The sequence below is a fragment of the Chiloscyllium plagiosum genome, unplaced genomic scaffold (genome assembly GCF_037043375.1).
Source record: "Chiloscyllium plagiosum isolate Xiang-an unplaced genomic scaffold, Cpla_swu_hap1 HiC_scaffold_13, whole genome shotgun sequence".
Classification (NCBI taxonomy): domain Eukaryota; kingdom Metazoa; phylum Chordata; class Chondrichthyes; order Orectolobiformes; family Hemiscylliidae; genus Chiloscyllium; species Chiloscyllium plagiosum.
Window position 1 is genome coordinate 40,687,215 of NW_028270151.1, and position 15,888 is coordinate 40,703,102.

General features: G+C 41.6%; 1 protein-coding gene across 1 annotated transcript in view; it reads right to left on the reverse strand.

The window, feature by feature from the left end:
• The window catches only part of chrd (chordin), a 36,080-nt gene extending 20,554 nt beyond the window's left edge, over positions 1-15,526 (reverse strand). Inside the window, exons 1-9 of the mRNA XM_087993957.1 lie at positions 15,385-15,526; positions 14,979-15,082; positions 13,459-13,589; positions 13,225-13,394; positions 12,173-12,287; positions 5,323-5,419; positions 5,097-5,238; positions 4,853-4,984; positions 4,433-4,515 (exon numbers count right to left, since the gene is read on the reverse strand). Of these exons, the coding sequence (XP_087850083.1) occupies positions 4,433-4,515; positions 4,853-4,984; positions 5,097-5,238; positions 5,323-5,419; positions 12,173-12,287; positions 13,225-13,394; positions 13,459-13,589; positions 14,979-15,082; positions 15,385-15,526 (1,116 nt within the window). The remainder of the gene's footprint in view (positions 1-4,432; positions 4,516-4,852; positions 4,985-5,096; positions 5,239-5,322; positions 5,420-12,172; positions 12,288-13,224; positions 13,395-13,458; positions 13,590-14,978; positions 15,083-15,384) is intronic.
• Positions 15,527-15,888: the final 362 nt, after the last annotated feature.

Sequence of the window (15,888 nt, forward strand, 5' to 3'; positions counted from 1 at the left end):
ATGCTCCTCCTACAGAATGTGGGAGGTGAGGGTCATCCCAAGTGTCCCTGTTGACTTCCTCTGCGTGAAGTGCACCCAACTCCAGCTCCTCAAAAACTGCAGTAGGGAACTGGAGCTGGACTGGGTGAACTTCGGATCATTTGTGAGGTAGAGGGGTTTATTGAGAGGGGTTACAGGGAGATAGTCACACCTCAGGTGCAAGAAAAAGGCAGATGGGCAACAGTCAGAGGACAGAAAGGGAACCGGCAGGCAATGCAGGGAACCCCTGTGGCTATTCCTCTCAATAACCAGTATTTGTTTTGGATACTGAGATTAGATTCCCTACAGTGTGGAAACTTGCCCTTTTGGCCCAACCAGTTCAACCGACCCTCCGAAGAGTAACCCACCCAGACCCATTTCCCTCTGACTAATGCACCTAGCAGTATGGGCAATTTAGCATGGCCAATTCACCTGACCTACATATCTTTGGACTGTGGAAGGAAACTGGAGCATCTGGAGGAAACCCACGCAGACACGGAGAGAATATGGAAACTCCACACAGACAGTCACCTGAGGCTGGAATCGAACCTGAGACCCTGGTGCTGTGAGGCAGCAGTGCTAACCACTGAGCAACCATGCCGCCCAATACTGTTAGGGCAGAGGGACTTACCAGAGGTAAGCCATGGGATACAAATCTCTGGGACAGAGTCTGTCCCTGTTCTTCAGAAGGGAAGGGGGGAGGTAAGCACAGAATTAGTCACTGGGAACTACCAGAGTTAGGGGGACAGATAGGAGGTTCGGTGGGAATGAGAGAGACTTGTGGCTGGTGCAGTGCCTCCCAGGTGCCAGGTGCACTGTGATGTCTGAAATCGTGTTTTCAGGATCCTTGAGAGGGGGAGTGAACAGCCCCAATTCATGGTCCACATTGGCACTAATGACATAAGTAGGAAAAGGGATGGGAACTTAAGGCAGAAATTCAGGGAGCTACGGTGGAAGCTTAGAGCTAGAACAAACAGAGTTGTTACCTCTGGTTTGTTGCCAGTGCCACATGCTCGTAAGGTGAGGAACAGGGAGAGAGAGGAGTTGAACATGTGGCTACAGGGATGGTGCAGGAGGGAGGGTTTCGGATACCTGGATAATTGGAGCTCATTCTGGAGTAGGTGGGACCTCTACAAACAGGATGGTCTACACCTCAACCAGAGGGGTACCAATATCTTGAGGGGGTAATTTGCTAATGCTCTTCAGAAGGGTTTAAACTAATTCAGCAGGGGAATGGGAACCTAAATCGCAGGAGATTGAAAGCAGTGAGGTCAGAAATGAGGTTTTAAGGTTGCAAGAGTTACCAGCAAGAAGAAGGTGTCTTGAAGTGTGTCTGTATCAATGCCAGGAGCAACTGGAATAAGGTGGGTGAATTTGCAGCATGGGTTGGTACACGGGAATTCAATTAGATTACTTACAGTGTGGAAACAGCCCTTCGGCCCAACAAGTCCACACCGCCCCGCCGAAGCGCAACCCACCCATACCCCTACATTTACCCCTTACCTAACACTACGGGCAATTTAGTATGGCCAATTCACCTGACCGTGCACATCTTTGGACTGTGGGAGGAAACCGGAGCACCCGGAGGAAACCCACGCAGACACGGGGAGAACGTGCAAACTCCACACAGTCAGTCGCCTGAGGCGGGAATTGAACCCAGGTCTCTGGCGCTGTGAGGCAGCAGTGCTAACCACTGTGCCACCGTGCCGCCCACTAATGTTGTGGCCATTTCGGAGACATACATAGAGCAGGGACAGGAATGGTTATTGCATCTTCCAGGATTTAGATGTTTCAGTAAGAAAAGAGAAGGTGGTAAAACAGGGGAGGTGTGGCATTCTTAGTCAAGGAAGTATTGCAGTAGCAGAAAAGACATTTGAGGAGTCATCTACTGAGGAGGTATGGGCTGGAGTTTGAAACAGGAAAGGAGTGGTCACCCTGTTGGGAGATTTCTATTGGCCTTCAAATAGTTCCAGACTATGATCTGTTGAGGTTGGTAGAGTGGAAGTGAAGAACATGTTTCCAGTAGTAGGAGAGATTGGGACCCGAGCGCACAGCCTTAGAGTGAAGGGACAACCCTTTAGAACTGAGATGAGGAAGAATCGTTTTCAGCCAGAGGGTGGTTAATCTGTGGAACTCCTTGCCACTGAGGGCTGTGGAGGGCAAGTCATTGAGTAAAACAGACAAAGAGGTTCTTGATTAGTAATGGAATCAAAGGTTACATGGAGAAGGCAGGAGAATGGGGTGAAGAAACATATCAGCCATAATTGAATGGTAACGAAGACTCTATGTGCCAAATGGCCTAATACTGTTCCTATACTTTATGGTCTTGAGTGGCATGGTGGCATAGTGGTTAACACTGCTGCCTCAAAGCGCCAGGGTTTCAATTCTAGCCTTAGGCGATTGTCTGTGTGGAGTTTGCACATTCTCCCTGTGTCTGCATGGGTTTTCTCTGGGTACTCCAGTTTCCTCCAGTTTCCTCCCACATTCCAAAGATGTGCAGGTCAGGTGAATTGGCCATGCTAAATTGCCCATATTTGTTAGGTGCATTAGTCAGCGGGTGGTGTGGGTTACTCTTCAGAGGGTCAATGTGGACTTGTTGGGCTGAAGATCCAGTTTCCACACTTTAGGGAGTCTAATCTTTCCAGCCTTATTACCTGAGCATTAATACATACAAGAAGCTTTTCACTGTACATAGTGTACACTGTACAGACATAGAACAGTACAGGCCCTTTGGTCCTCGATGTTGCACCGACCTGTGAAACCTGTGGGCGGCACGGTGGCACAGTGGTTAGCACTGCTGCCTCACAGCACCTGAGACCCGGGTTCAATTCCCGCCTCAGGCGACTGACTGTGTGGAGTTTGCACGTTCTCCCCGTGTCTGTGTAAGTTTCCTCCGGGTGCTCCGGTTTCCTCCCACATTCCAAAGATGTGCAGGTCAGGTGAGTTGGCCATGCTAAATTGCCCCTAGCGTTAGTTAAGGGGTAAATGTAGGGGTATGGGTGGGTTGCGCTTCGGCGGGTCGGTGTGGACTTGTTGGGCCGAAGGGCCTGTTTCCACACTGTAATCTAATCTAATCTAATCTAATCTAAAATCTAATCTAATCAATCTGAAGCCTATCTATCCTACACTATTCCATTTTCATCTAAATGTTTGTCCAGTGATCATCTAAATGTCCTTACTACTGTTGCAGACAAGGTGTTCCATGCCCCTCCTACTCTCTAAGTAGAGAAACTACCTCAGGCATCTGTCCTATATCTATCACCGCTCGGTTTATAGCTATTTTCCCTCGTGCTAGCCATCACCATCTGAGGAAAAAAGCTCTCAGTGTCAACCCTATCTTACCCTCTGATTATCAGATATGTCTCAATTAAGTCACCTCTCAACCTTCTTCTGGCTGAAAAAGATTCTTCCTCATCTCAGTTCTAAAGGGTTTCCCTTCATCTAAGGCTGTGCCCTCGGGTCCCAGTCTCTCCTACTACTGGAAACACTTCCACTCTACCAACCTCAACAGATCACCCCTCATCCTTCTAAACTCCATCAAGTACAGATCCTGAGTCCTTAACTGCTCCTCATAATATAAGCTCTTCATCCCCGGTATCATTCTTGTAAACTGTCTCTTAACTCCCTCCAAGGCCAGCATGTCCTTCTCTAGATACGGGACCTAAAACTGTTCACAATATTCTGAATGTGATCTGACCAGAGCTTTATGCAGCCTCAGCAGTACATCCCTCTCTTGTATTCTAGATCTCATGAAATGAATGCTAACATTGCATTTGCCTTCTAAACTGCCAACTGAATCTGCAAGTTAACCTTAAGAAAATCCTGAATTATGGTTCCAAAGTCCCCTTGTGCTTTAGATTTCCAAAGTATTTTCCTGTTTAGAAAATAGGCTACACTTTTATGCTTCCTTCCAAATGTCTAACCTCACATTGTCCCACATTGTATTCAGTCTGCCACTTTTTTGCCCGCACTCCAAGTCCTTCTTCAATTTCCTCATTTCCTCAACACCATCTTTCAACGTATCTTTCTGTCATCTGCAAACTTAGCAACAATTCCCTCAGTTCCTTTGTCCAGATCGTTAATGAATAAAGTGAACAGTCATGATCCCAACACAGATTCCTGTAGAACTTCAGTCATCACTACTGCCATCCTGAAAAAAGACCTCTTTATCCCCAATCTCTGCCTTCTGTCAGGCAGCCAATCCACTCACCCTGTCAAACTTGCCTCTAACATCATGGGCTCTTGTCTTATTTAACACTCTCCTGTAAAGCACTTTGTCAATGGCCTTCTGGAAATTGCATAACGGATTTAGAATTCCTCGATTATAATTCCCATACTTCAGCCTAAGCCCGACATGTTTTTTTCCGAATGTACAAGTTGCTGCACTGTAAATATTTGGTAAACAAATTCTTACTTGGGTTGTTATGTTGCCTCGAACTTCTCTCAGTGCTTGGTTTCTGTAAAGCAGCTGCACTCGCACAGGCACCATGCTATGATCTGCAAGGCATCAACAGAACTGTGAGCAACAATGTTCACAAGGTTGTGTGCTGATAAAACGGGCATTTGCAGTTCACTTTATCAAGTAGTCAAAGCCACAACATGGAAAAGTAGTAAATAAAACAAAGTTATCAAAACCTAAATATAACTGCGCATATCTCAATTTGTACAGAAGAAGTATTGACAGATACCTTCTGTATTTTTTTACCATTTTTGATGTTCTGATGTAGGATTATATCATGATGGGAAGTTATAAAACTCCTGCCAATATTTTTAAGCTAATATTTGATTGCAATATATCACCTAAAATTTCAGTAAATGGTTTTACCTTTCTTACTCCTCCTCAGCAAACGCTCAAACATGATGATGAAGTGTAAGTTATTCTCAACGTCGCTGAGTGTCAGCATGGCAATACCACCCAGCCCTGAGCTATCGGGGTTCGGCGAAGTCAGAACAGAGCTAAATGTTTCTGAAGAAATAGAAACTGGTTCAGCACATCAAGTTCCACAATTCAGCCCACCGTTCAATTACCTGGGATGAAAAAGTTTTCTTTAGGCTTCTGTTTGCACATTACAACTTACCAGCGAAAAGTGCTCTGTGCTTGACAATCTTGCCTTGGATGCTAACATCTGGTTGGGGCTGTGTCATCAAAGCAACATGGAGCTGATCAGATTTGAGGAACTTGATGTAAGGTTTATGCACATTCCTCCACATGCCACAGATCTACAAACACAGCCAGATGCATGAATCAGAACATAAACATTAGAACATGTATTTGATCATGACAAAAACTGACACGTAGCTTACCAGATTGCTTTGAGGAGAAGATGTCTTGTGGACAGGATGTTCAAATAAAACAATGCCATCGCGATCCCGAAAGCTAACCCTGATAGGACGGCTGAGTCTGAAGAACAAAGAACAGGTCATTTTTAGATTATTCAGATAAATTTCTTCAATGAAGACTTTTCTATTTATTAATTAATAGCAGACCATCTTGACGTGGTTTCCTTAATTCCTATTACTTTATTTTTGTTCTGAAACAGGGAGCCAATTGTTTAGAAATTAATTAAATTAAAACTTGCGTCTATCATGAGGGCCAGGTGCGTAACGTTTTTTCTTTCTCAGTGGATATGTTTCAGTAACACCTTGTTATCCCTCCACTGGCTCAATAAATGGGTTTATGCTAATAAAAATTACCAGATACACACTGGTGGGACATTTGTAGGAGAGGCATATGCTGAAGCCCTTATTGAGAATCACTTATCACTTATATTAAATTGAAATGTCAGACATACACATGATTGAACAATTCAAAAAACCTCAGTTTGTATAGTGGCTAATTTACGTTCTGTCTGCTTCATTCAGTTTGTACTAAGATAAAATTAGAACAAATACAAATTCTATGTATGTAGAGTTGTCACAATTTCACAGTTCTCATTACACTATTTTCTTTGTGGAGTTTGCCCTGCCCCCTGTGGATCATTGTCATTGAAATCTCTGACAGCAAGCAGCGAGAAAAATTAGAATCAAACAATGTGCGCAACTGGTGCCACTTTACATCCATAGGAAAGTGAACGATGAGGTTTCAACAGAATATATAGGAAAAGGCGGTTTTCCTTTGATAGGGTGGTGAAAATTCATCAATTAAAATATAATGGAGAAATTAAGGATTAAGAGACATTTCTTTAACCTGAGATCTAATTGAAAATGGAATGTTTTTACAATCTTTTAAGTGAAAATTGGACAAACATTTGAATGAGTTTAAAATAAAGGGATATAGGTATTAGGCAGAACATTGGGATTACTTTTGGATTAATTAACTGAGCCAGCACAGACGTAATGGAGACTTTGATTGCCTCCTGTCAACAAATCATTGGGATTCTCAGGCAGAGGCATTTGGTTGTAGAGAATAACTCAATAATGGGATGTTAGACAATGCAGAATATAAAAATGAGAGCCAAATTATTGAAGTCAATTGATAGCATGCAAAGAGAGATCAGAACTTGATAAAAACAGCGATAATAGGCATGTATGATTTAAGGAGGAGAAAGTGAGGGCTGCAGATGCTGGAGATCAGAGCTGAAAATGTGTTGCTGGAAAAGCGCAAATGGTCAGGCAGCATCCAAGGAACAGGAGAATCGACGTTTCGGGCATAAGCCCTTCTTCAGAAATTTCAGGAATTGAAAATGGAATGTTTTTACAATCTTTTAAGTGAAAATTGGACAAATATTTGAATGAGTTTAAAATAAAGGGATATAGGTATTAGGCAGAACATTGGGATTACTTTTGGATTAATTAACATAGAGCCAGCACAGACGTGATGGAGAGTTTGATTGCCTCCTGTCAACAAATCATTCCTGAAGAAGGGTTTAAGACTGAAACATCGATTCTCCTGCTCCTTGGATGCTGCCTGACCTGCTGCACTTTTCCAGCAACACATTTTTCAGCTCATGTATGATTTAATACAAAGACAGCAGAAATTGTGAGGCCTAATTCTGCTGAAACACTTATGAAAACTGCATTTGAGGAGCTTAGTCAAGAAAATAGATAAATAGATCCTGATGATGATGGAAGAGTGGATAACAGTCTTTTTAAGAAATTTGTTTACAGGATGAGGGCATTGCTGGCTGGGCCAGAAATTTATTGCCCATCACAGAGGGCAGTCCATCACATTGCTTATAGTGAACCAGATGGATTTTTCCAACAATTGACAACGGATTCATAGTCATCATTTGACTCAAGTCCAGATTTTATTGAATTCAAGCTCCGCTAACAGTTCAGTGACAATACAACTAGCCCGTCACCTTGCCTAAGTGAGAGGGCAGGATAAAAAGGAAAGGGCATAAGCAAACACTGTTCTTGAGGTGAATGAATGTTTAGTCATGAATTGGATGTGAGAATAAGAAGCTATGTTCTTGTCATTTGACTCAATAAGAATTTGATGTCAAACAGACAATTAAAAAATATAGTGATAATCTTAGAATCAGTGATATGAAAAGTGGGGTGGAGTTGAACATAACTGGCACACAGTGATACTGGGCTTGTGTTCAGGATGACATCACTGTGGAGTGAGTGATTAATTTAACAAGGTGAAGGATGAATCCCTGCGTCATGGAAAAGTAGCTGGATGGGCACCGAAAGACAATACATATGAATGGGATTTCATGACTACAGTTCAACTGATAGGAGTCAGGCTAGAAATGGAAATTGGCATAACTACTATCATAATCTTATTTTATAATCTTGATAATTCTTCTAAACATTCTGGTTGATTTTGGTCCATAGGGAACTGATTTAAGACTGTTGAAAATTATTTCACAGAGAACACTCATAACCAGAACAGAGAGAAACTTTTAACATCAAAACATTTTTACAGTACTTTGCATGAGGGAAAGAAAAAAACAAAGGGGGATTGAAGACTTTGGGCCGTGGTGTTGAGTGGAGAGGTGAACAAAGAAAAATGTGTTTTGAGGAGGTATGCGAAGACAGAAGATGGAGGAAAGGGATTTATGGAGCAATTCCAAAGACAGGGATAGCTAAAGGCTCTGTCTTCAGTGCGAGGATGAAGGACAGGTGGACAAAAAGGCAAAGTTGGGGACAGGAGGGTTTAGGAGGGGATTTAATATCAGAGCACATGATAGAAATAGGGCATGGTGAGGATTTTAATTTTCACACACTGGGATGAACTGTCAATGAGACTTAGAACAATGAGCAAATGGAGAGCAGGACAGAACATGGGCAATCAAATGTCAAGACTTGCAGAAAGTAGGAGGCCGATAAAAGAGACATTGAAGAAATTGAGTCCAGGGGTGACAAATTTGTAAATGAGATATTTTTGTGTTAGTGGATCTGCTCCAGAGATGGGTCATAACTTTTCTGAACAGGTTGACTGGAACATATTTACAAATCAAATTGATGCAACCTGTTCTCAGGATTCAATTCTTTATAACAACTGTGGTTAAACTTCAACTGGTATTTAAATGATTCTAAAGCATTTCAGGATAATCGAAGGTTATGAAAGACACTACTTAAATGCAAGTCTTCCATTTTTCTTTTAAATTACTCAAATATTCTGATGAAAACATGATGTAACTTCTGCAAGATTATTATTGCTTTCCTAATGTGCAGGCCTGAAATTCGAATGTAGTACCCTACCTAAGATCTAACAACGGTTCTGTATAATGAAAGAATAATTTCTTCAGTTTTCTATTCCTTTTCTTGAGATAACATTATGAACATACAGACATACAAATTAGGAGCAGAAATAGAGCACACAGCTCCTCAAGCCTGTTCTGACATTCAATAAGATTCTTGTCACTCTTATTACTCCACAAGCCCACCTACACCCTCTCCCCCCACATCCACCCCACCCCCAACAACCTTTCCTTCTCTTGCTTACCAAGAATCTATTTACTTCTGCCTTAAAAATATTCTGAGTCCTTTTCAGGGCAAGAGTTCCAAAGAAACCTTAATGTCAGTGAGAAAAAGTTTTCCTCACCTCAGTCCAAATGGGTGACCCCTTATTTTAAAATGGTGACTCTCAGTTCATGATTGTCTGACAAGGGGAAAATCTTCTCCACATCTACCAAGACATGATGCCTCGGACTGTATGTGTTTCAATCAAATCACCTGTTACTTTTCCAACTCCAGCATAGCCTGCCCACCATTCCTTATAAGAGAACCCAATCATTCCAAGTCCAGTAAACTTTCTCTATCTGCATTCCATGACATTCCATTTGCCTTTTAAGCTGTTTTTATGCGTTAGCTACTACTGATTTGCATGCTCCTACATAACATATGCTGATACTGCATTAAGAAAATGTTTTGATTTGTTTTTCACAAATCCAAACTGTAAAACCTCTCACTTATCCAAACTGAACTTTATCTGCTGTAGTTTTCTCCACTCACTTACATTGTTAATGTTCATGCATAATTTTCTGTTGTCATTCAAATCACTTACTCTGCTTTCTAATTTAGTGGCATCTGAAAACTTGGATTAGCAATTCTAATCCTTCATCCAAAAAATGAATACAGAAATTGAGGATAGATTAGCAGATAATTGATGCTTTGGTACAGAAATTCACCCATCCTGCCACAAGTGCAAAAGTCTTTAACCTACTTTCTATCTCTTATCTCCCACCAATTATCAATCCCTGTCACAAGATTACCTTCAATTCCACGCATACTCACTTTTGCATATAATCATGTATTAAACCTTATCAAATATGTTCTGTGAATCCATATGACCAATAACTTGTGATACTCCCCAATGCACATGCAAGTGGCAATATTGCAAGAATTCACTAGTCAGAAAATCTTTTAGTTAGAAACGACTTATCCTTTATAAAACAATGCTGATTCTCCTTGATCAGCTTATATTTGTTCAAATGCTCATTTGCTCTGCCCCTGAGGATAGGCATTAGTAAACTCCCACAGATGTTTTAAACTGTTGCATTTGCAAATACTTGGTTTCTCTCTCCCTTTCTCCTTTCTAAAATAATGAAGTAACAATTGCAATTTTCAATTCCCAAATCAAAGGAGTTTTAGAGAATTATGACTAAAGCATCTGTAAATTCTTCATTTTATTTGCTGTGATGGGGTGGAGCTCATTCGGTCCTGTTGATTTCTCTTTCACAAGGAGCCTGATGTTTTCATTAAAAAATATACCAATGCACCAGGATTTTTTCTTGTGCTCTTCCTTGCTGTGAAAGTGGGGACAAAGTATTCACTTAGGCAGTCTACTATTTCCTTATTTTCCATTATAATTCAACTTTATTTTCAAATTTCCCTTTCAAAGTTTCTGTTTATTTTCTAATATTCTTGGTGTTAGTTTTGAATTTGAGTTGCATTTTATTTATTTTCTTTTTTTATATCCCTTATTATTTTCTTTGTAACCCTTTGCCATTTTTTAACAGTTCTCCCTATTAAATTTCTAATTAGCCTAGATTTGTGTAAATCTTTTCTTTTAATTCTATACATTTGTTCACTATGATTGCTTAACTGCATAGAGAAATATTTTACTTTTTAGAGCATGTCTATTTTCCATCATACTAAATACTTACTTGAATACTTTCCACTGCTTGCCTATAGGTTTACCCATTAAAAGTTGTATATGTTATAGTTCTCCATGCATTTCACATCCCTTTGAAGTTTACCTCACTTAAATTTAATATCTTTTTGTGACTCTCATTTCTCCTTTTCACAGCAAACATTGCAGTGTCTGTTTGTAAATTCAGTCACAATATGGTCTCATTGTTAATTAATTTGTTTTGTAACTTATCACTAAATCTAGTATGACCTGTTTGCTTGTCAGGTTTAAGATAGATCAAGAAGACTGAGCAGCTGCAACATCAGCAGGATTGCCTGGATCTGTGGAAAGGGAAACAGAGTTCATGTTTTGGGTTGATGACCCATTGTTAGAATTCAGAAAATTCACCAGCCTAAAACATTAACTCTCCTTTGCTCTCTACAGATGCCTCTGGCTGCTGAGTATTTTAACATCTTTAGTTTTTCTTTCAGATTTCCAACATGCACAACATTTTGGTTTTGTTCGAGAAAACTGGCCAGAGTATGTTTTAGAAACCCATTGTCTTTATTACTTAAATTGTTTGTCTCTGCCAGTTATGTGAAAATTAAAACCACCTTCCTGAAATCTCTTTTCTCCAACTGTAATTGTATCTTTTATTAATGTTGTATGCCCCCCTCCTATTCCAATTTTCCTGATCATTTTACGGATTGTAAAGCCTGAAATACTTAGCTTGCAAATGATGCCCTATTTGTAACGACATCTTTTTAAAGATGACAACTTTTAATTTCAGCAAAAAAATTAGCATTCTTTTTCTCCCTGATGTGCACTTGTGTACAGGGCTGTTATAATATTACTGTCCCACCCTGTTAATCTTTGCCATGTATAGGAACAGTGTCATTGTAACTGGAGACCAGGACAACAAGAAGCAGTTCTTGATGGTTGTTCTATGGGGATTTTCATTTCTCACTCCCATCAAAAGTCAAATCTTTATTACTGCCAATTTTACCCACTCATCTCCAGTTTTGACCATTCTACTTTTGCTCAGCCTTCCCTGGCCCCAGAGTTTCTTAATATCACAGAGGTGGGAAGAAGAAATTTTGATGATGGACAAAGTGGTAATTGTTAAGATAGGTTTAATTTGAAAGGAATGAAAAGATACAATTCAGTTGGCAGTTGGCCAGTGAGAGGTTGAAATGGTTGGCAAGAGCAGAATCAGTTGCTGAGGGAGGGGGATTGGTTGTGGTTGCCTCTCCAGATTTTTGGTGGGTGATGCTGACTCTCAGATTCTACATGTATTCCTTTAGTAATTTTACCTGACACTGGTAACTGTATTGGACTACCTGTAGAGAGGAGAGCAGGCCACCGCTGGGTACAATCAAAGGAGCTTGGCACATGAGGCTTTGAACATATGCGCATTGCTCAGTTCAGTTTAACGCTACGTAAGCGAAGGAGCAACCACTTTATTGCGAACATTCAAAAGATATCCTACTAACTTTTTAAAAAAGATAAATAAAGTACCTGGATAGGTTCAAGGACAATTTTTTATGTTTACTTTGACACAGTGGGAGAACTCCTCTCCCTTTCTATTATATCCCCGCCTTCACTCACACCCTCCCCTATTGAAAATACCTTTCATAATGAATGGCAAAGATGAGGTTGGATCTGACCAGAGTAAGTCGAGCCTTGGCCACGCCTTTGGATGCTGGCGATCGTCCAGATGTTCCTGTGAGCAAGGCTACAAAATCTGCAGAGAGTGACAGATGAATGACTTTTCCACCTCAAGCATCATGCTATTACTGCACACATGGGTTACTGTCCAAATGAGGATTTACTATTTTCATAAAAACCCAAAGTGCTGGAGAAACTCAGCACATCTGGCAACAGGGGAGAGAAACACTATGAGTGTTTCAAGTCCAGTATGAATTCTCGACAAATACTGCCAGATCTGCTGAGCTTCTCCAACAGTTTTTCTTTCAGATTTGATAGAATTGTGAAGGTGGTGTTTGGTATGCTTTCCTTTATTGGTCAGAGTATTGAGTACAGGAGTTGGGAGGTCACGTTGCAGCTATACAGGACATTGGTTAGGCCACTGTTGGAATATTGCATGCAATTCTGGTCTCCTTCCTATCGGAAAGATGTTGTGAAACTTGGAAGGGTTCAGAAAAGATTTACAAGGATGTTGCTAGGGTTGGAGGATTTGAGCTATAGTGAGAGGTTGAACACGCTAGGACTCTATTCCCTGGAGCATCGGAGGCTGAGGGGTGACCTTATAGAGTTTTATAAAATCACGAGAGGCATGGATAGGATAAATAGACAAAATCTTTTCCCTGGGATGGGAGTGGGGAGTCTAGAAATAGAGGGCATAGGTTTAGGGCGAGAGGGGAAAAATATGAAAGAGAACAAAGGGTCAACTTTTTCATGCAGAGGGTGGGATGTGTGTGGAATGAGCTGCCAGCGGAAGTGGTGGAGGCTGGTACAATTTAAGAGGCATTTGGATGGATATATGAATAGGAAGGGTTTGGAGGGATATGGGCCGGGTGCTGGCAGGTGGGACTAGATTGGGTTGGGATATCTGGTCGGCATGGTTGGACGGAAGGGTCTGTTTCTGTGCTGTACATCTCTATGACTCTATCTCCAGCATCAGCAGTATTTTGCTTTGGTTTGCGTGTTTAATGTTGTACCTGTTCTACTGTCGTCCATTGAAATATCCTCAGAGCTGATGTAGGAACGATCATTGGGACTTTTTTGCAGATTGTCCTCCTTTTCAAGAGGAAAATATTCAAATCCATCGAACATCTCCTCTGGTTTCTTCCTGAAGCTGCTGGCGTTGTCTGCGGTTAGAAAGGGAGGACTGTTAGCGCTGATTGGAAATGTCTTGAAGGTGAGACCTTGTCAATTTATCAGGGTTGAAAGACTCACCTTGCGGACATGTTCTGCAGCAGTGTCCGGGCAGGAGAACAGGAACACGACACTGCAGCTCGGGACAGTCGTGTTTAATATTTCGGCAGTTTACTTTGCCATTAACTTTGCCTCTTCGATTTATTTGCTTCAAAATATGAAAGTTTGAAACAAAAATCATTTGTTTAATGTTTGAAATAACCATAAATAACCCTAATGAGGAGGTGCTAGTGTTGGACAAAATGAAAGATTACACAACACCAGGTTATAGTCCAACAGGTTTATTTGGATGTACTAGCCTTCAGAGCGTTGCTCCTTCGTCAGGTAACTAGTCATAATTGTAAACAATGAAATCTAACATCTTCCAGTATTTGACCTATTGACAGTACCGAATGGTCTAGGGACATCTCACACACCAAGTGATGAGATGTCCCATATTCAAAAGGAGAACACCGTCTTCTTCACAAAATGGATATCATTGCATCGATTAATTTGTTTTCCTGTTCCGTAATTCCTGATAACAAGATTCACCCGATAAACAACTCTTAACCCTGATCAGCAGCAATATAGTTAACACGTTTGTGATTCTAATACACACGCATGGGGGTGGGGGGGGGGGGAGGAAATCCAATCAGTCTGTACCTGCTCAGTGCAAAATGGGGAGATGGGCGTCTTCCTAAAATCGGAAATGTGTATTGCTCTCCTTACAGCTCATAAGCTCTTGCTAATGGAGAAGTAATACCTCGCGTAATTGTTTGTGGATTATTCGCAGACGGACCTGAAGGGTTGCTGAGTAAAACTGGCTTATATTAAATGTAGTGGAAAATGAGGATTTGTTCATTTGTGGTCTCAGCGGAAACCCGGAGCATGCGGAGAGTTGGCTCAGCTCCCTGACTGCGAAACCCAATTCACAGCCTTCATAATCCCAATGTCTGTACCACTACTGGGCCCAGCTACTGGAAATACCCTGCAGGGGAACTTGGAGAATAGTTCAGAGCCCGCTCTACATTACCTTCTGTTGATTCACAGAAAACACAAGGCAGGACCTAACTTCTAACTGGACCCCATACCGCGAATGCTGTCAAGTAGACTCTGGGCCCTCTCCAATGAATACTGCTAAAGCTATGTTAATAGAGCTCACATATCACAAAGGTGAAGAAAATCGTATTATATGAAGACAATAACTGAGATCCCAGACTAGGAAGTCTGTTTATTGTAAAGAATATTGTAAGGAGACCCTTCAGCAGTAAAGTAGCCCTTATTGGTTAAAGGGTGGGATGTGCAGAAGGCTCCATAGAATGAATACTGTCCGGGAGATAACGTGGTGCAAAGAAGGCCGTCATTACATCTGGATGCAGTAAAATAAGTTAACTGATTCTTAGTTGGTGCAACACACCATAAGGGATAGCACTGTCAATATAAATCCAGGAACCAAAGGGATGTAGACTCCCACCAAGGATAAACTGAATGACATTGAGTTATTTCTTTTCTCCCAAATAAAAAACAAGCAACCACCCGATAGCCACTAGCAACTTACCGGCTCGCAGTGACAAACGACACAGTGCATGATTCCGAAGGGTTGTCCCAGGTCTGGGTGCCAGGTATCCCGCAGTGCGTACAGCCGGTCCCCGAAAGAGCAGCCTACAAAGAGATACAAGGCGACAACACTTTCACTGGCCGACGTACCCTTCACCCCAAATCCAGCACTGAACCTCAATTCATTTTATGACACTTAGTAGCTCGAATTCGATTTGCTAAAGATGGAAATATTTGTGGGTTTTTTTTCCCCCTGAAAAGAACCTTCCCGAAGTTACATTTGTATAAGAGAAGCACTTCAGAAGAGAGAGAAAGGGTAAACCGGAGAGCAAACTGGGACCAGTTCTTGTCCCTGGCCATGCCCATAGTGCCCTGGAAGATGGTCAGGTCCTGGCGAGTGGGATTACCTGCAGTTCCTTTCCCATGGACGGCGTCATCTTCTGCCTGAATGGGCAGAGAAGGCACTTTCGCTCGCAACCCAGTAGCTTCATCCACCAAATTCAAAATAAAAACAAGGTGTAGCACAGAAACCAGCTCTTCTGTTTTCATTGTGTCTATCGGTTCCAACGCTTCACTTTTTCACTGAGCGACGGGTCCTTCCAACTAAGCACAGCCAGCCGAGAGGCCTTGAGGAGCTCTTGAAAGTTGCGTCAGTTTGTTGTGACTACAAGAAATGCAAGCCCTCCAACACTGCCTTGTGTTCGAACTCCTTGTTTTTATATACTCCCAAACAAAGCCCTGAATATGCATCCAAGTCAATAAAGCCTTAATCAGTGGAATATTCAAATCGACTCATAGAAAGATGATTAGCAGGCACAGCGTGGGATCCTTTTCAAACTCACCGGGAAAGTGTTAAAGCAATGAAAACCAGACGTGACTGGACTCGGAAGCCGAGAATCTCCTTGTGTATT